The sequence below is a fragment of the Ursus maritimus genome, unplaced genomic scaffold (genome assembly GCF_017311325.1).
Source record: "Ursus maritimus isolate PB19 unplaced genomic scaffold, ASM1731132v1 scaffold_3, whole genome shotgun sequence".
Lineage (NCBI taxonomy): Eukaryota > Metazoa > Chordata > Mammalia > Carnivora > Ursidae > Ursus > Ursus maritimus.
In genome coordinates, this window is record NW_024425563.1 from 70123550 (window position 1) to 70142707 (window position 19158).

At 33.7% G+C, this 19158-nt stretch overlaps 1 protein-coding gene across 2 annotated transcripts in view; it reads right to left on the reverse strand.

The window, feature by feature from the left end:
* The window catches only part of AKAP9 (A-kinase anchoring protein 9), a 157009-nt gene that overhangs the window by 39729 nt on the left and 98122 nt on the right, over positions 1-19158 (reverse strand). The window contains exons 1-7 of one of the 2 annotated variants that reach the window (XM_040644286.1): positions 16789-17249; positions 13491-13653; positions 12056-12268; positions 9438-9670; positions 8393-8512; positions 5415-5591; positions 4649-4753 (exon numbers count right to left, since the gene is read on the reverse strand). In XM_040644286.1, coding sequence (XP_040500220.1) covers positions 4649-4753; positions 5415-5591; positions 8393-8512; positions 9438-9670; positions 12056-12268; positions 13491-13653; positions 16789-17034 — 1257 coding nt within the window. In that variant the 5' untranslated portion in view covers positions 17035-17249. Of the gene's footprint in view, positions 1-4648; positions 4754-5414; positions 5592-8392; positions 8513-9437; positions 9671-12055; positions 12269-13490; positions 13654-16788; positions 17250-19158 lie in introns of those variants that run through there. The other variant, XM_008686305.2, reaches the window with a different exon arrangement.

Consider the following 19158-nt stretch of genomic DNA (forward strand, 5'->3'; position numbering starts at 1 on the left):
GAGTCCGTATTTTAAGTTTATTTCATGTTAAATTTGCTATCAAAAGGTTCAAAAAAGCTGTAGAATTAAGTCAGTTGTTTTAGCTACAAAGTGAGACTAGCTCAAATTAGTTCATACTAATACTTAACCTAATGAAAGGTTTGGCTGCATGTGCCTTAAGTAGAAGAAAGGAGAGGTAGACACTAAGACTGTGAAATCCTTAGGTCTGAAATACAGAAACTTAAATGGCAAGTTATTAATACCATTTTAGGATAAAATTAGCTCCTATGTGTAGGACAACAGAAATTTAGTGCTTTTCTGAGCACAGATTACTGTTAATTATAAAGCAACTACTCTGTAATGGTTATATAGAGACTGAAACTAATGAAGAGTTTCAAGAGCTAGTTATCGTTATATTTTAAAAGTGGGTTTGATTAAGGAATAGTCATTTACCTCAATGCTTTGTAGCTACTCAATAAATATTTAATGAATATATTTCCCAATGTGTATTTATCTGATGATCAAAATTGCTGCATTAAAAGCAACCTAAAATGCAGGAGCAACATTATTCAGTGGCAGCTGGCTCAGAGGGCAGCCTATAAATCATTTATTACCTTAGAACTTGAAAGGAACCATATGCTGCTTACACTCAGACATGTAATTAGAATCGTATCTTAGCACTAGCAAGGCAAAGCCCCTTAACAAAAATAGTATTGATACTAGTAATAGTAGCCATCATTTATAGACAATTTATTGCTAGGTATTACATAAGGTGCTTTATATGTATTATTTTCTTAAAACTCTGTAACAACCTTATGAGATGTTTACTTGGATTATCCCCATTTTGGAGATGAGGAGGGAGTCACTGAGAGCAAAGTACCTTGTCCTGAGGTCACAACGCTAGTATGTGGTGAGGAGTTTACCTTTGGAGCCTTACATTCTTCTTCTCCTTTTTTTTTTTTTTTTTTTTAAGATTTTATTTGAGAAAGAGTGAGCAAGCAAGCGGCAGGGAAGGGCAGAGGGAGAGAAAGAATCTCCAGCAGTATCCCAGCTGAATGAGGAGCCTGTCAACGTGGGGCTCGATCCGTGACCCTGAAATCGTGACCCGAGCCAAAATCAAGAGCCAGATGCTTAACTGACTGAGCCACCCAGGCGCCCCTGGAGCCTCACATTCTTAACTATCATTTATCCTGCTTATAATAATGTCTGAAAATTATACTTATTTTCTGTACACTGGTATTAAACTCAGTAGACACACCTTAAATACATTTAATAAGTTGTTCATATATAATTGTCAGGTTGGTTTGCTGAAACTGCGGTGATTTTATCTTCTTCAAAGTTATCTAATACATTAGTATTTATACCTATCCCTATCTTTCACAGCTACTCTTGATGAAAGGTATTACTTTGATACATACGCAGACGGGTTCAAAATTGATGCTCTACCTCAAATGTTATTTGTTTTGGGGGTACCTCTTCATCCTCTTCACCTATTTCACCCTCCCCCCACAACCCACCTCCCTTCTGGCAACCACCAGTTTGTTCTGTGTATTTAAGAGTCTGTTTTTTCGAGTTAATGGTCAAATTCTAAATCTGATCTAAAGTCTTGCTACTCAAAGTGTGGTCCCTAGAGCAGGAGAATTGGCATCACCTGGGAACATGTTAGATGCACAGATTCCGAAGACCCATGCCAGACCTACTGAATCCAAATCTTCTTTTTAACAAGATCCCCAGAGGATTCATGTGCACATTCAAGTCTGAGAAGCACTGGCCTCAAGCACTAACATTTTGTTAAAAAAAGCTGAATTTGAGTCATCACAACAGAGACTTCAATTCCCAAAGATGACACTGTAGGATTCTTTCTTCCTATTCAGCCAGACTCTAGTTTCATTCCCAGGCTATTCTATTACTAAGTCTATAACAATCAAAAAAAAGAACTGTGGCTATTTGTTTTAATCTTGTTTAATTTAGTTACCAAGTGTTATCTAGACTGTTTGGATTATATTAATTTACAACCATTTGTGTTTTCTTTTAAAATCTTTTTTATCTCTTTCAAATGTGTATATGTCTTCTTAGACATTAGATCTCTGAAATCTGCTGCTGGTTTTACAACTGGATAGTGGTAATCAACATGTGTTAAGGTCTCAATAAATGCTGAGTGACAGTCTTTAATACTTCTCACCAACAAGGCAAAATATTCCCCAATTCTTTGGCAGTACAGCATCACAGGACTCCAGAATCAGAGAAATCTAGGAGGAATGCTTGCTCAAACACTTACTGTGTGACCATGAACAAGTTATTTAACCTCTCTTAAGTCTCAGTTTACTCATCTTTAAAATGGAGGTAACACTAGAGCCTATCCTCAGGGAGAGTGTAAGGATTAATTACATAAGGCTTTTAAAATACCACTTTCTCACACAGACCTCCACAAAGTTAACTACTACCACTTATCACTGCCATCTATAAGCTAGATCTCATTAGGTCTATAGAGAGGTAAAACCTATTGAAGGCATCTTTTTCTTAAAGAAATTCTTCCTTCTATTTTCCCCCACATTATTCCCCTTATCATCCTAAAACTCCTACCTTTAAAGTTTCTTCTCTATTCATTCTGCATTTCCAAACATACAATAAACTTAAAAGGTTTTTTTTTGTTTTTTTTTAAAGATTTTATTTATTTATTTGGCAGAGAGAGAGACAACCAGAGAGACAGGGAACACAAGCAGGGAGAGTGGGAGAGGAAGCAGCAGGCTCCCAGCAAAGGAGCCTGATGTGGGGCTCGATCCCATAATGCCAGGATCACGCCCTGAGCCGAGGGCAGACACTTAATGACTGAGCTACCCAGGCGCCCCCCCAAAAAAGTTTTACACAGATTAAAGCTATGATAGTAGAAAGTATCTCAAAATATAATGATACATATAGACATCTTACGTTTATATTCTATCAGATATCTGAAAACATTTGCCTAGTGCAGGAGAGAATGCTTAAGAAGTTACTTTCATTAAAAGAGAATATGTTTTAATTCTATGTTCCTCTCCTTCAGTCTTCAGTTACAGATGAGTGGGTTCTGACAGAGTACCTGTCACTGTTATTAAAAACTAGGTAGACTAGGATAAGCTATCATTTTAACCCTTTACTCACTCAACGCGTCTGGCTCTATTTTATCTATAAACACTAGGAATTGGTTGACAGGAGCTGGCTGACTGGTCTCTCTGTAGTTCTGAACAACTATGATTCTGAGTGAAAGGTGGATAGCTACTGGATACTTACTTCAGTAATGTTTTATTAAATTCAGAAGATAATTAAAATATAAAGTTAGTAAAGTTAATCAACTATCCATAATCAACTATCATTGTTTTGGGGTCCAGCTTTGAAAATCTATCTTTTTAGAGAGCAGACAAATTCTCTGATTATTACTATAAGGTACTTTAAATGTTAATTCTTTTCAAAACACATAAAAGTGGTCACAGATAAGCAAGTGTTCCCTGCTTGTTGCAGAAAAACCAAAAAAACAAAACAATCAAGAACCTTTTAGATAAACCATTAGTCAGTATAATGTGATAGCGAGAAAATAAACGCTCTCATGGAGATGATCATTTCTATTCCTCATTTATATAGAGGGCTTTTTTCTGAACCACAAGTTTTCTGAGCTGGATTTTAGCTGATGTCTAAATCATTCTTATATTTTCCAAAGCACCTATTAACATTCATTAACTCTTTAAGTTCAATATTTGTTAAAATATATAAAATATCCTGAGAAAATTATATGGAAATAAAAATGTAATTTAAAAAACCTTAAGTATTTTAAATGATACAATACAACTAGGTAATGCAGAGTACAATATGTCTTAGAAAAACTAATAGTAGGGGCGCCTGGGTGGCGCAGTCGTTAAGCGTCTGCCTTTGGCTCAGGGCGTGATCCCAGCGTTCTGGGATCGAGTCCCACATCAGGCTCCTCCGCTGGGAGCCTGCTTCTTCCTCTCCCACTCCCCCTGCTTGTGTTCCCTCTCTCGCTGGCTGTCTCTCTCTGTCAAATAAATAAATAAAATCTTAAAAAATAAAAGAAAAGAAAAAGAAAAACTAATAGTAGACCAAGATTTAAATAAGTTTAATTTAAACTGAAATTGGAAATTACTGTATTAAAAGTGGATTTTCCTTTTTTTTGAGAAAGGAGGGAGTAGAAAAACACAGGAAAACTTTATATAATTACCCTATTGTTAATCTTTTGAAGAACATGTTTAGTATATTGTAAAATAGCACTATAACCTCTGAGAGCAACATAACTTAAAAAAATAAAACTAAACCCTACAGCAAAGTAGCAATACTTCAAGGCCCATGGTAAGAAAAAAAAGAGAGATGCTGCCTTTTGTCCTAACACAACTCTCACTCCACTCTCCTCTTCACGCAATTCATATTTACTTTCTTTTTATCTTTAAAATTCTTCCTGTGTCAAGGCCTTTACATTTGTCCCCTCTATCTGGAACACTCTTCCTCATTCCAGCATATTTGTTCAAATCTTTATTGTCTTCAAGGTCAATTTAAGCAATGAGCTAACAAATCATCTAAACTTTCGTTTTAGACTATAAACTTCAATCTATACAAATGATATTCTCAAGGTGACTTATTTAAAATATTACAAATCACATTTTGTCATTAAAAGTAAATCCCTTACCTCTTTTTCCTTTCGGTCTATGGCATCTCGCTCAGCCTGCAACTGTACTTCTAGGGACAATTCTGCTTTAGCTTCTATAGCTCCACACTGTTTTTGATCCTCTACCTTTAAATATATAAGAATTTTTTCAAAATTTCAGACATTAAATCCTGATAATTCATTTTAATTAGAGAAGTAGCACTTTCATTTCTCCAATTAGCAGTTGACAATCTACATGAGTGAATAATCAAAGCTATTGATACTCAGTTCTGAATGCAATTTTATATAAATTCAAACAGGAATGCTTGACATTCTTAAAATTCATTCCTCAGATAAAACAGACCCTATCCCCTGAACTGCTCCCTTCCTAACCTTCCTTATCCTGCTCTTCTTCTTTGATTCATTCTTGCTTTCTGCAGTATAATGGGAATAGCCTTCATTCCTTCTTAGTCTGGGGTAAAGCATCAGCCTCAACTAGTATCCACAGCTTTTTCACTTGGCTATTATTTTACAATCACAACCTTACTGACTGTTAAAAGGATCATTAATTCTTCTGGTTTAGCTAATCTTCCTTTCTCTGGACTAAGGCATGCAAGTAACATCTGGCGATAAGAATAAACAGATACAGTTATGATGTCATTGAAGACATAAAGATATATTTATATTTTGTAATAATATCAACAAAAAGTCAATAGCAATTTTTAATTTAAAGGAACTGATGTTCATGTAACTAAGAGTAATCTGCATTAAAACACTTGATAACATTAGCCTAAAGAGAATGCCACACCTTTTGAAAAGTGTCTGCACTAACGAGTAAGGCTTGTTCCAGTTCCCTTACTCTGAACTCCAATTTCTCAATTTCTTCGTTCCGTTCCTGGATATCCCTCTGAAGCTGCTCTTTAGACAGCAAAAGCTCACTGCACTTGTCTGTTTTTTCTTTCAGATGATTTGTTAACTGTTCAACCTGGAAATATAATAAGCAAAAACTGTAATTTTAAAAAATTTCAACAAGCTAATAACCTATCTAGCCTCATTTCAAAAAGTATTTTCAGATGCTATGCTAATTTCATTTTTGACAAGGATAGCAATGATCGTCTCCAACTATGGTGACATTTTCGAAGTTGACAAAACAAAGCAGTACTAACAAAACAGAAATAATACTACTCTCATCAACCCTTTACAGAAAGTTCTTTCTCTTAAGATGAAGACTTTCTCCAGCTAGGAGGAGAAAAAAAAATTATATTTTTGAAAATGTTGAAGTATAAGCTCTAATGGTACAACTAAACTAAAACCAAATAAAAATGACAAGTTTGTACAGTATTGACTTAACACTAGTATGTGAGATAAGATAGCCTTAAAAAATCTTTCATGAATTCTACTTTTCTTTCTACAAATGGTTATAATTGATACATACAATAATACAATGGTTCTAAACACCACAGAGATGGGAGAGCTTTTATACGGTCACTTAGAAAGCTTTTTCAGCAGCGCAGAACAGAGAGAATGTGGAGTGGTGAGAAGGACCTGTGCACCCTGACAGCTTCCCTAAGTAATTCTGATAGTCGGGGTCTATTCAAGAGAATGGCTCTGTGACAGAAGAATTCAGGAAGCATTAATAAGATAGCTTATGAAATTCATTCTCATCAAGTGAGGAGAGAAAACTTTCTCCTGATGATGGTAAGAAAAAAAGGAATTCTGGCTTATTTCAATGAGATATTTTAAGGAAATGATCTAAAATTGATACTTATTCCACAAAACATTAAGACAAATTCAAACTTACCTATAATTACATGTTCAAGGATGACAGTAACAAAGCCACTGAGGAGAAACTTTGATAGTAATGGGTGGACTAAGATTTGGAAGTACAGTCAAGGAAGAAAGACAACAAAGCAGCAAAATAATACAAAATACTGTTACATTTAGATTGTTTTGATCTTGAGAAAATCAGAATCTGGGGAATCAGATTTGGCAAGGTAAGGACAGAACAAATAGATCACAGTGTTCCAGGAGAAAATCAAATAAACACATCCTTGTTAGTTTCTTAAAGTTTCATGATGAGGCAGGTCACAGTTGTCAAATGTAAGAAACCAAATAATAGGAAATGACAGGGAGTTCTAGAGCTTAAATACTCTTTTGGGTTTCAACAAACACAGTTATTTTTCAAAAGCTGAAAATATGTTAGGAATAAGAGCAGTAACTACAAACTCTGTAGGGATTGATAACTTTTCTACTGCTCTAGTAGATAAGGCTATTCTATATCAGATTACTTCAATGAGAATGTAGATAACATTTTACTATGAGTTTATAGACATTTTATGCTTCTTTGGAATTCTTTGAAGAGAAATGAAATTTAGTAAGTTGTATAGAAATTAAATACTATAAGATTTTTTAAAAAAATTTAACTATTATTATTTCTGAAAACAATTTTATGTCTATGTAGTAGGCCAATACTCCTATGAGGTGGGTTCTATTACAATTTCTATTTTAGGAGTAAACAAATTTCTATTTTAGGAGTAAACAAATTTTAGAAAGTTTTAAAAAGTGACTTAGCCATTGTCATACACCTGTAAATGGCAGAGCCATGATTCAAACTAGGATGGATTAATGGCAAGCACGATCTCTTTATTATCATAACAAGCCATCGTTAGCAATTTATACAAGAAATCTTCCCTGATTCATGTAGCATTCATTTGGTTAATTTGGAGTTCTATGTTTCTATATGAGGAAATGGACAACTGGGATGAAAAAGTAGGAACAGGGAGAGTGGTAATGAGGCTACCAAAATTATCCAGCCCAACAGTGACAGCTAGGATTTAAGGAGATGAATAAAAATGGACAGAACAGGAAGATTTAAGATGTAGTGCAATCTGACTCACTAATGGGTTGGAAATAAGGGCTGGGAAAAAGAGTGGAATTAAGGATGAATGCTACGTCTTAGCAATGAGGAAGGTGAAGGTGGTATAACATTTACTGAAATGAAGAAGGAACATGTTTTATTCTTGTCCTTCTCTGGTAGGGGCTAGTCAGGAATCAAGAGCTCTCTTTTGACCATGTTAATTTTGTGATATCTAAATGGAGATATAGTGAGCATCTGAATATTCAAGTCCAGAGTTTGAAAGTGATGTCAGGGCTGGAGGTATAAATGCACAGTTCTTTACATGTAACTGCTGCAAAGAGAATATTAATAGGAAAGAAGGGGGCCCAAGACTAAGTCTTAGGGTACTCCATCATTTATTTGGGTTGAGAAACAAAGATTAGAGAAAGAGACCGATGAAGTAGGTATGTCTAAGGAAGACGGCTATAATGAAAAGCCTCTGAATCACTGTGTATGATGAAGACAGAGAGATGATTACTGGACATAGCCGTAAGGCTGGTAACCTTCATGGGAATCATTTCAATGAAAAAGAGGATATGAAGTCCCACTGAGACAGAGGGGTTGGAACTTCACTGTAGGGGACTGAGATAAGAATGCAAGATGGGGAAGTAAAAACTGAATACAGACAATTCTTTTCATCAGTTTTGTTGGGAATGGGAATAGAAAAATAAGCAGAGAAGTTTATTTAATTGGGTAACACTAGAAGATAAATTTCAATGCAAACAATTTTTAGAGTTTCAAGAACCTTCCACACTGAAGTAATATTTAACTTTCTGATTTTGAAGATTTATATATAATAGAATTTCCTTTAAGTTCTTCACAATACATGTCTTATATCACACATAATATACAAATTATTGTAAGGCAGACAACATCAGTAAAATTCTTACCTCTCTAGTTTGATGTTCACTGATAGGCTGGAATCGAGGTACAACCTTCAGTTGTTGTTCTAGTTTCTGTATTTCCTGTTGGAATACATCTCTCTCATGTTCCCTATCAATGGCTTGCTCCTGAAGTTTAAATAACAATAGTAGTAACAGATGAAACATATATTGAAGCTATTATTTCTGCGACTTTCCCTTAAATTATATGTATAGCTTTATTGAAGACAGACAACTGATGACCATAGAATACCCCAAACCAAAAGGTTTAAAAAGGTAACACCTCTTGTATGGTACCTAGCCTATTTGGGCTCTTTGACAAAAATTTACACATTTAAACATTATTTGAAGCACAACATTTTTAAAAATTTAAGTAATGTTAAATACAGACTGAAATAAAAATATTGTCCCAAAAATGAGTTTACTTTTTTGGAACAAAAGAGGAATTTCATTGTTAATTTAGTCATTAAAAAAAATAAGCACAACAGATTATTTAGAACAATTTCTTTCATCCTAATCTAGGTTTCATATCTAAAATTATAAAATGTGTCAGAATCTGATTCCCTGATCTATGAAGAGGCCTTAAATGATACACCAAAGAAGAAAATCCATGTGGAATTAGAGACTTAATATCATTTTGGAAGAGAGTAATGACAGCATAACAACCGTCCCAGTCCCGTCTCCCAAAGCACATTGTTACCATGTGTATCTTTTGTGGGTCAAACAGTGTTGGCCAGTTAGCTCTTAGGATCCTCACCCTGCTTTGGCAGTTGGTTAAAGGAAAGACTTGGACAAGCTTCTTAACTCTGAATTTGGAAAGGCTAACTGGTAGGATTTATTTGTAATCTGCTTATACCGCTTTAACTGTGATAGGTGAACAATAAAATTAGAATTTTTTTTTGGAATAGTACTTTTCAGTTAACTGGTAGAAAACACATATAGATAAAAATGCTAGAATTCAAGAGTCTCTTCAGAATTTAAAAGTCACAACCTAGAGTAACAGTAAGTAAGCATTCCACTGAGAAAAATCAATATTTAAGTTGAGAATACTCACATCTAAAAATTTTCTCATTTTTTCTAATTGCTTTTCCAGTGCTTGGTTTTGCTGTCGTAAATCCATAAGCTCAGCATTTTTTTCTTGTTCCAGCTCTATAAACCTACTGACTTGTTCCTCAACATCTATTTCTAGAGCTTTCACTTGTTTTTGAAGGTCATCACGCACTTTTTCAGCTTGGCACTGTACTTCTAGTTTTTCCTTCATTAGTTTTTCTGTCTCCTGTAGTAATTCTGTTTATAAATATAAAAATATTCTAAGTTAAATCATAATTAATAATAGTGGTATCACCCATAACTATGCTCAAATTTTACCTTCATGAAATAGATCTGAATTTTATTTCAAACTCATGTAAAAAAGGAAAATGTTCCTGTGAAAATATCAAAATATCATATTCCTATATAAGCAAGCAAGCTAGTATCAAAAACTTATATTGTGTTAACAAAAAGAATCATCCTGTCACTAAAAACAATACTTTGTGAAAATGCCATAGCAACTGACCAAAAAAAAAAAAAATCCACTTTCACTATAAGGAAAAGAACAAAGTCTAATTAAATTTAAGCACAGAAATAACTCACCTCAGGCAAAAATCAAACCAATAAAGTCACTTTTATATGCATACACAATACACATGAAGATCAAATACTGTAAATTTTTAACCAAGACAAGTAAGAGTTACAGAAAAAAAAAAATACAACTACAACCAGAATTTCCTGTTAGTCTTTCCCCTTATTAGATCCATATTCCTGAGTTAGTCTTGCATGCTCATACATATATGTATCAAGAAAAAATGACAAGCATGAGAGGCAGTATGGCGTAGTGCTTAAGAGCTGAGACTGTGTATTCAAATCCTAGCTCTGCGACTTATCTTCTATGTGAAACTTAATATGATATCCTCCAATTTCCTTATATGTAAACTGGGGATAGGAAATAGTACTGATCTCTAACAGTTATTGTGGATCGAATGAGTTAATAAACATAAAGAATAGTGCCTAGAGTATGGTAAGCACTATATAAGTGTTAGCTATTATTATTATTAATATTAATAATACATTTATTAAGTATGAATAGCAAAGTAAAACAATGCTCTAATGAAAAAATAAAGGAACATAACCCGAGAGTCTTTACACTAACCAGTCTGCCAACAATGTACTCAGGACTAGGAATCTATAAAAAATAGCTTTCCTTTTAAAACAACACTGATTTAGACGTTAATATAAAAGTAAATGAACCAGAAAGTCTCTTTACTAAAGTTCATTGATCCTATTGTTACCATCATCTTATATTTCCTGATTTAGAAAGAGCATTTTGAAAAGCTATAGGCTGCAAGAGTTTAATGTATTTGTTCCTGTAAAAAACTGAAATGATCTTAAGCTCTATGGAAAAACAGATATAAGATGATGATCACTAGGAATCTCAGTTGTTAATTTCAGATATAAATATGTATTCTATTGTAAGTAAAGTTTTTTATTAAAGAGAAAAACTGTAAGTATGAAACACAACAGCAAAATTAGAGTTACATTAGTTGGAAAAGTAAAGATATGTGATTGAAAATCCAAGGGTCACCCAATTTTTGGAGTTGTAAGTTTACCACCCAAAGACTGGCCATGCAACTGTATAAACACACCTGCTCCAGGTGCTGCATCGACTGCAGCATCTACTAGTCCTATAAGAATAGAAAGAAAACACACACATACAGAACAAAGATATAATTTACATGTCTATTTCCTAAAATAGGGTAATACGTACACACAAAAAGAATTAGAAGTAAAAGTTGAAACCACTGGTAACATTTTGATGTCCCAGTATTTCTTGTATATTTTACATGTATGATATATATACTTTGCACATTAAAAAGTCTAACTCTAAACCTGTGTGAGACAAATTTGAGCACCAGAAACCACCTCACCATATTACAAAATTGTAAGCTGTATTTCTAAATTGGTAAAATTCAACTAGTGAAACTACACATTTATAATTCTAACTGCATGTGTACTACAAAAGTGAGAGGATATGATTAAAAGGATTTAAAGTTCCACTGTTAAAATGACTGACATTTTTTACTACCAAAAAACCTAAGATATCACACCTAATTTCTCATTTAAGAAAAGATTAGAAGTTACTTATAAATTGTATATTCTTTGAACTCCTACACAGATTAAACCAGATGTCTGCCTGCTTCTAACAGTCACCGACCTTTTCAGTCTATTCTCTTGCAGCTGAAATTCACCCCTACCTGCTTGCTAGGAGTGCGGGATCAGTGCTCTTTGTTATTTATCGCAAGTACACATTTTTGCTGCCTTTCTATTAAAAGTACTTAATCTTACATGGTTTAAAAAATATCCTGCTTCATTATATGTAGCTTTCTTTTAAGGGAGAAGTTCAAGAATAAAGGATTATCTTTTCCAGTTAAAATCTGCCAAAGGAAAAAAGAAAGAAAAAACAAAACACCCCTGACTCAACATGGTTAGCTAATAAAACATTTACCAAAGAGGGAGATTTTCTTTCAATTCTATTCAATCCCCATATAAAATACATGAATAAAAGCCATGGAAAGGGAAAAGAGCCACCTTGAACGTTTAAGGAATGTTTCATATACAAGATCTACAAATACATACGCTGTTCAACGGGGCCTGCCTCTGCTTTCATAGCTTCTTTCTGTCTGGACAGTAATTCTCTTTCTTCCTGGATCTGCTGTTGCTCTGCTTCTAATTCTTGTAATCTATTACCTGCACATAACAATTCCTGCTCAAGACGATCTATCATATCAGTTTTTTCCTGAATTTGCCTTTCAAAAAGAGTTTTTTCATCTGCATAGCCATCAATGACACCTATAAGATAAAATTGACAGGGAATGGGGTTATAACTTATTTCAAATCTTACCATTTGGCATTATATAAATAATAAAAGGTATACTGTTAACAAAACTTCATTCCAACATATTAAATGTTTTGAATGAATCTGGTGGTGATGACAGTAGCAATTATGGTACGTTCAATGCAACTTCTTTCTTGTTAACCTTCATGCCTAAATATGAAGTTCCTTTGAACTTTCTATTATTTTGCTATGCTAATGTATTACATCATGGAGGTGTAACTCACTTTATTACACAGATATAAATAGGTTCCTGGAAAGCTTAATATAAATCAGATGCTTGTAAACCAAATCACGTTTTAAATGTACTAGAGAAAGCTGATATTTTAAGTGATACTAGAAGGCCAACACCCACAACAGTGTGGCAGAATATAAACAGCATGAGGCTTTAGAGGCATAAAGCCTGGCATTACCATTTAATGGTGGCCTTGAACAATTTATTAACATTTCTTAGCTTCAGTCTTTTCATCGCTAAATTATAAGACTTGCTTTAGGATGGTGGGATTACGGTAACAAATCACCAAAATCTATTTCTGTATTTTCCAAAAATTTCAATGCTTTCTGTAATTCTATTAAATTTTTTTTTCAAGATTTTATTTATTTATTTGACAGAGAGCACAAGTAGGCAGAGCAGCAGACAGAGGGAGAGGGAGAAGGAGACTCCCTNNNNGAACAGAGAGCCCATGTAGGACTGGATCCCACAATCCTAGGATCATGACCTGAGCTGAAGGCAGACGCTTAACTGACTGAGCCACCGAGGCACCCGTCTATTAAATACTTTCTAACAATTAAAAGTATATACGGTTCTTAAAATTGCCTGGAGAGGGGTGCCTGGGTGGCACAGTCGTTAAGCGTCTGCCTTCGGCTCAGGGCGTGATCCCGGCATTCTGGGATCGAGCCCCACATCAGGCTCCTCCACTAGGAGCCTGCTTCTTCCTCTCCCACTCCCCCTGCTTGTGTTCCCTCTCTCGCTGGCTGTCTCTCTCTGTCAAATAAATAAATAAAATCTTTAAAAAAAAAAATTGCCCGGAGAAATTCCGAAGACAAACTGCAACTACATTTCAGTGGTCACTCTAAATTAGAGTAGATTGGTAATGTTCAAATCTGGCTTGCATCCAAAATTTCTAGTTTTAGACTTGAAATTTTTCCACGCTCAGTTGCCAATGGCAAGTTGCTTACCCTCAGCCTTACTGAGCTCCACAGCCAGCTGTTCTCTGGCCCTGGACTCCTCATGAAGGCGCTCTCGTAATTCTTCTTGGCACTTAAGGGACTCAGTCACTTCTTGTTTCTGTCGAAATGACTCCCGCATCAACTCTGTCTGTGTAACTTTTGCATGTTCAAGCTAAAAAAGGAGGGAAAGCATACATGAAGGAAGACAACAGAAGTGTTGGGAAGGCCAATATCATTCCCCACTAAAGCTTTAAGGAAAAAAAAAAGATTTTCAAATAAAAGTAAAGACATACTGTTGAACTGTAGCCACTTAATATTTCTAGTGCATGCTAACATTAGTAGGTGGAAAAAGTCAGTATACAAATAGATTAGCTACATACAACTTTACATAACAGATGTATTCCAATTTTATTAAACAAAAAATGCTTCTTTTGAAAATATAAACCACTTCATATCAGTAGATCTGTATTCTATCACACAGAGATATAAAGTTAATGACACAAAGGCTCTTTTTGTATTTTCTGAAGAATTTTCTGTAATTGCACTCTATGAAAACCTTGGTATCTTTTATATTTAACATTTATTGATTGTGGACTCCTGCTATACACTATGCGGAACTAATAGATGCTTAATATAATGGCATCAATTAACAAAATCATAGTGGCACAACAAAATGAAATTATTATAACCCATGTTTTAACTAAAAGCTTTATATTTCTGTCCGTCTATGAAACATCTATAGGACTCTATATGAATATTCAATTTATTTTTAAAACCTTAGAATACAGAGGCATTACCCATAATTACTCATAAGTACAGCCTCATTAAAATGCTGTTATTGGCATGACTATATTCTTACACAATTTTTAAAGATGACATCAATTACACACTCAGGCCAAAGCTCTCAAAAAACAGTGATCACTGTTACCAGCTCCATGAAATTACGGAGAAGCACTGTTTCTGCCTTAGTGTTCTGAACTTTGGCTGTCAGCACCTGTTTATCTGTTATTTTTATTTTAAAAGAAAGAGAGCACATGAGTGAGCATGGGAAAGTGGGGGATGGGGAGGCAGAGGGAAAGGGAGAGAGAGAATCTTAGGCAGGCTCCACACCCAGCACATAGCCTGATGTGGGGCCCCTGAGATCATGACCTGAGCCAAAATCAAAAGTTGGATGCTTAACCGACTGAGCCACCCAGGTGCCCCTGTTTTTAAACAACTACATGAGAAAAAAACTGAGCTCAAATGTTTCTAGTACTTAGTCCTATAACATTAACACTATTTCAAAAATTTTAAAAAGCAGTTACCATATATATTAATAGGCTCACAATGTTAAGAATTTGTAAAATTACACACAGAGTACTTAGTATGTTAGAAATATATTACCATGTTTTACATTTAAAACATGAATCAAATGTAGTGGTTTCTAGTTTATAGTCAAATATCAATAATGTATTATAAAATTATGATATTTAAGTGTATTTTATTCTTAAAGATTTCTGCTCTTCACATCTGAGTAGTATTTACCATAGCAAACAGATTTTAGAGCTACTAAATAAAGATTTTTATGGTCACTCTAAGTCAATTTCCAAAATATCGAATATGTGATTATTCTTGTTTTATTGAATAGGATGTGTTAAATATCATTTACAACCTACTACTTGGGGATCATATGAATACACATTTAAGACTTGTAATACATAATGAGCATACATTTTAAATCACAAAATACTTCCTAAATATCTGTGATGTTGTTGTTACCTCAAAAAAATAAAACTTTATACACATTTTTACTTTGACTGGGAAAAAAGTATTTTCCTTTAAATGTGGATACTATATATTGATTTTTTACTATAAAAAACATAACCATAAAGGACTAATGTATATATAATTACTCTTCTGAATTTACAATCACAGCCTATATTTTTAAAACATATCAATTGCTTCTACATATGTAGATATGTAACTTTTTTCTGTACATTATAAAATGGTTGCCTGGTAAATACACGAAACTTCTAAAAGAGTTCAAAAAGGACAGTTTTTCTTTTCCTTTTTCAAATTTGCTGTGCAAACACAAGGCATTTAGCATTTACAACACAATAAATATCTGATTTTAAGAAAATAACGTTTTTGCTTCTAATGTTTTACTTCTTGACAAGATCTAAAGCAACCTTTATTTACCATAAAACCACAAGAAAGAACTTCAATTTTGCAAAACAAAACTAGAAAGTTAGAAGAATCAAATACAGTAAAGCTAGCAAACAAATTTCATTTATTATAGCAAATGGCACTCATACTTTACTGAAGAGATTCCCTTCAAATGTTCACCTAAATAATCTATACTTTAAAAAGACTCTTCTAACCTGCTTTGATCTATTCCTAATATGTATAATACCTAATACCTAAAAACATGAAATAGATAAAAATTTCATATTCAGCATTTCTAAATAAATTAAGAAACTTATTACATTAAAAGTAAGTATAAAGCATCAATAAATATTCTGTCACTTTAATATAAAAGTTTCAGGGGAGGTAACAAAACTATTCTGAAAACCATCTGGCCTGTTAAATATTAGCTAGTGTATTACAATTAAAGCCATGAAAGTCATAAAAAGTGCTGAGTAACTTGTAGTTTTATTGAATAACTTGTAGTGAATCATTCACAACATACTTACATGTTAAATAAACCTGAAATACTAACTATGCTAAATACTTTTAACAATGTTTGTAAAATACATTTCACATAAAAAGCAGAAAACACTATTTCCTCACTGGATTAATAAGCATATTAAAAATAAGCTCCTTATGAGTTAATAAGAAAATTAAAATTAGAATCCATATTTTTTTTCCCTGTCTAGAACTACAGCCAATACCATATGATTGTAAACATTTCCTAATTGGCTCAATGGACTTAGCCATTTTAGGTACCACAAAGCTCATTGCCTCAAATATAATCATTCCATTTTTCCTCAGGATTGGCATCATCAATATATAAAAGCAAGATTCTTAAGGACAAGCAGGATCTTTTTAAACAGCTTACCTGGCATGGAAAACTGTAATACTATCTCACTCTGCTTTCTGGAATCAAAAACATAGCCAAGTTGGGGCTCTTAGACCAAATTTAGCTCTTCAATATATCAGGATAAATGAGTAGTAACGCATGAAACAATAACAAAACAAGATTCTATTCCATTTACCCTTCCTAAGGACATTTAAAGTTCATTTCTCATTATATAGGTTTTTCAACTAAATGTATAAAAAACTGAAAGTATAAACTAAAAGTATAAGAAATCAAATTTTTTATACTTACTGAATAAGGAGGGGTAGGCAGTGAAATTTTAGAAATAAGTTTTAATATGTGCCCGTTTCTTTTATGAATAAAATGAAAAATAGAAGTATTAATAATGACAGAGTTATTTTCATCCAAATGTTCACACAGAGGAAAAGGATGTGGTAAAGGCACACGAGATTCAACCTCATAAATGTCTTCATCTTGTTCTTCCAACCATGAACCACTGAGTTTGACAGTTGCCAAATAGGTACGGTAAGAATCCATGCTAGTAGATGCAGCTGCCAACTTTCCTCACTTGCTTTAACAGTTTTCCACTACATTAAAAAATTCTTTTTAGTTTATCAAGACATACCATAGCAGTATGAAAATTTCCTTTTAGTACTATCAAATAAACATTAATTCATACAAATGAACAATAAAAGAAAAAAAGCACAAATTTAAAAAAACTACATTTCCACCAGTCTTCATCAAAAAAACAACAAAACAAAGACAAAAAAAAATAAAAGCAGAAAAACACCTTTTAAACTAGAATAATTAAATCTTTAAAGAATGGAAGAATGAAAATATAAATATCTAATTAGCCGAGCCATAAAACTGCTTTCGGTATCAAATATATCTGTGGAAATAAGTAAGCCTTCCAAACAGAACCTGGCAGGGAAGGTCAAGTTTGAAATCTCCATAGTAGCAGTCTTGAGAAATGTAGTTGCAACATTATTTCCCTTGTTCTTGCTGCTTCACTCAGTTCAAAAGTAAAAGCTCTTCTGAACTGAGCTATTCAAATAGCCTCTCACGCTGAGCCAAAGGATTCTAGTCAGTGTCCCCTGAGGAAAAGGTCAGAACAGAGGGTGTGGTTTCATGTCTTTACCTATAGGTACTGACAGGTGGAATGTGAATTAATACGCCCACAAAAAAGCCTGCCTAACAGGATCCAAGTTCCACGTCAGAGCTTTGAGAAGGGTATTTAGACGAGTTTATAATGTTTCTAAGATAAGCTAGTATTTTTCCATCCTATTAAAAAATTTTTAACTCGAAAAATGTGAAATCAAGTAGGTTTGAGTCCACATTACCAAACAGTTCTTAAAGTATATCAAATAATCATAATTATTTCTGGAAGACTTAGTATTTCCTTTTGCTATTTCCTTAAATAATACTCATTCTTTTGAGCAGTCACCAGAACTAAATACACTAAATACAGATAGTACAGTTATAACCTATTTCCACATCAAATTGTTTTCAGAGTGAATGTTAAGGGGGAAAAACACACTTAAAAAGCTGCATTATATAGAATATGTTTGGTAATTATACCACTTAATGTATCCGAGGAACTCTGACTAAAACTAAACAGCGCAAGTTGCACATAATAGTCTTCTGGTAGCTCCAGAAATGACAGCAAGAGTGAATAAACTAGACACTCAGAATTTTAAAAGATGAACAACTTACTTTTTAACATCAAAGGATCCTCAATAGTCAGAGTTGTTTCAAATAAATGAAAGTGCTTTCATTGTGGTGCCGTTTTTCTGTCCAGTAACTGAATATCTTAAACCCATAAAACTAAAACCTTTTATCTACTATGGAAAAACCCATACTAAAGCAAGCAGGTGATAGCAACAAAAATCCATTTTATAGCCACTTTCACTACACAAAATTGTTTAAAGGAGTCAACACTCGAAGCCTTCATAGTAGGCTAATAATTTGGGAAGAGAAAATGAGATTTTCTACAGAAAGCCGAGAACCTACAGGTAGACGCTTAGAGTGGGGGTAGAGGGAGGACAGCTGCCTACTATAATTCTGGACTAGGCAATGACAAATTTCTGTTTATTATTATTATTATTATTATTATTATTATTTTTTATGTGAGCCCACCAGTTAGTCCGTGAATAAGTCTGAATATCTGTACAAAGTGGAGGCCTAACCTAACCCTACACTGGTTCAGCTAAATATGATTTTTCTGGATCTTTAGCAGATACAAAATCATCCATATCCTAGTTGCTCAGCTTTATGAAATGATAGGATCCACGCTAACCATATCATAATAGTTCTCAAAACACTCTTTTCTGGCTCCTTCTGGAAATTGGAGTTTATTCTGATAATCTAGTATCCAATTTCTCTTATTTGAAGCAAAAACAAAATTCTGAGGGTAAGAAGTATCTCTATAAATAGAAACATTCAGGTCAAGGTAAGAATTAACTACAAAGAAAAGAAAAAAACCTAGGGAGGAGGAAAAGACTCAAAAAAGTAGAAGATTAAGATGATTCAGGATGAGGCAAACAGCCCTCATAACAACAGCATATTAACTGATGGCATATTATATTAATTCATGTTCAAAAAGGTGGCCCTAAATTAAAATAATCCAAATTATATCTTTTCCCATTTTGGAAAGCATCATTT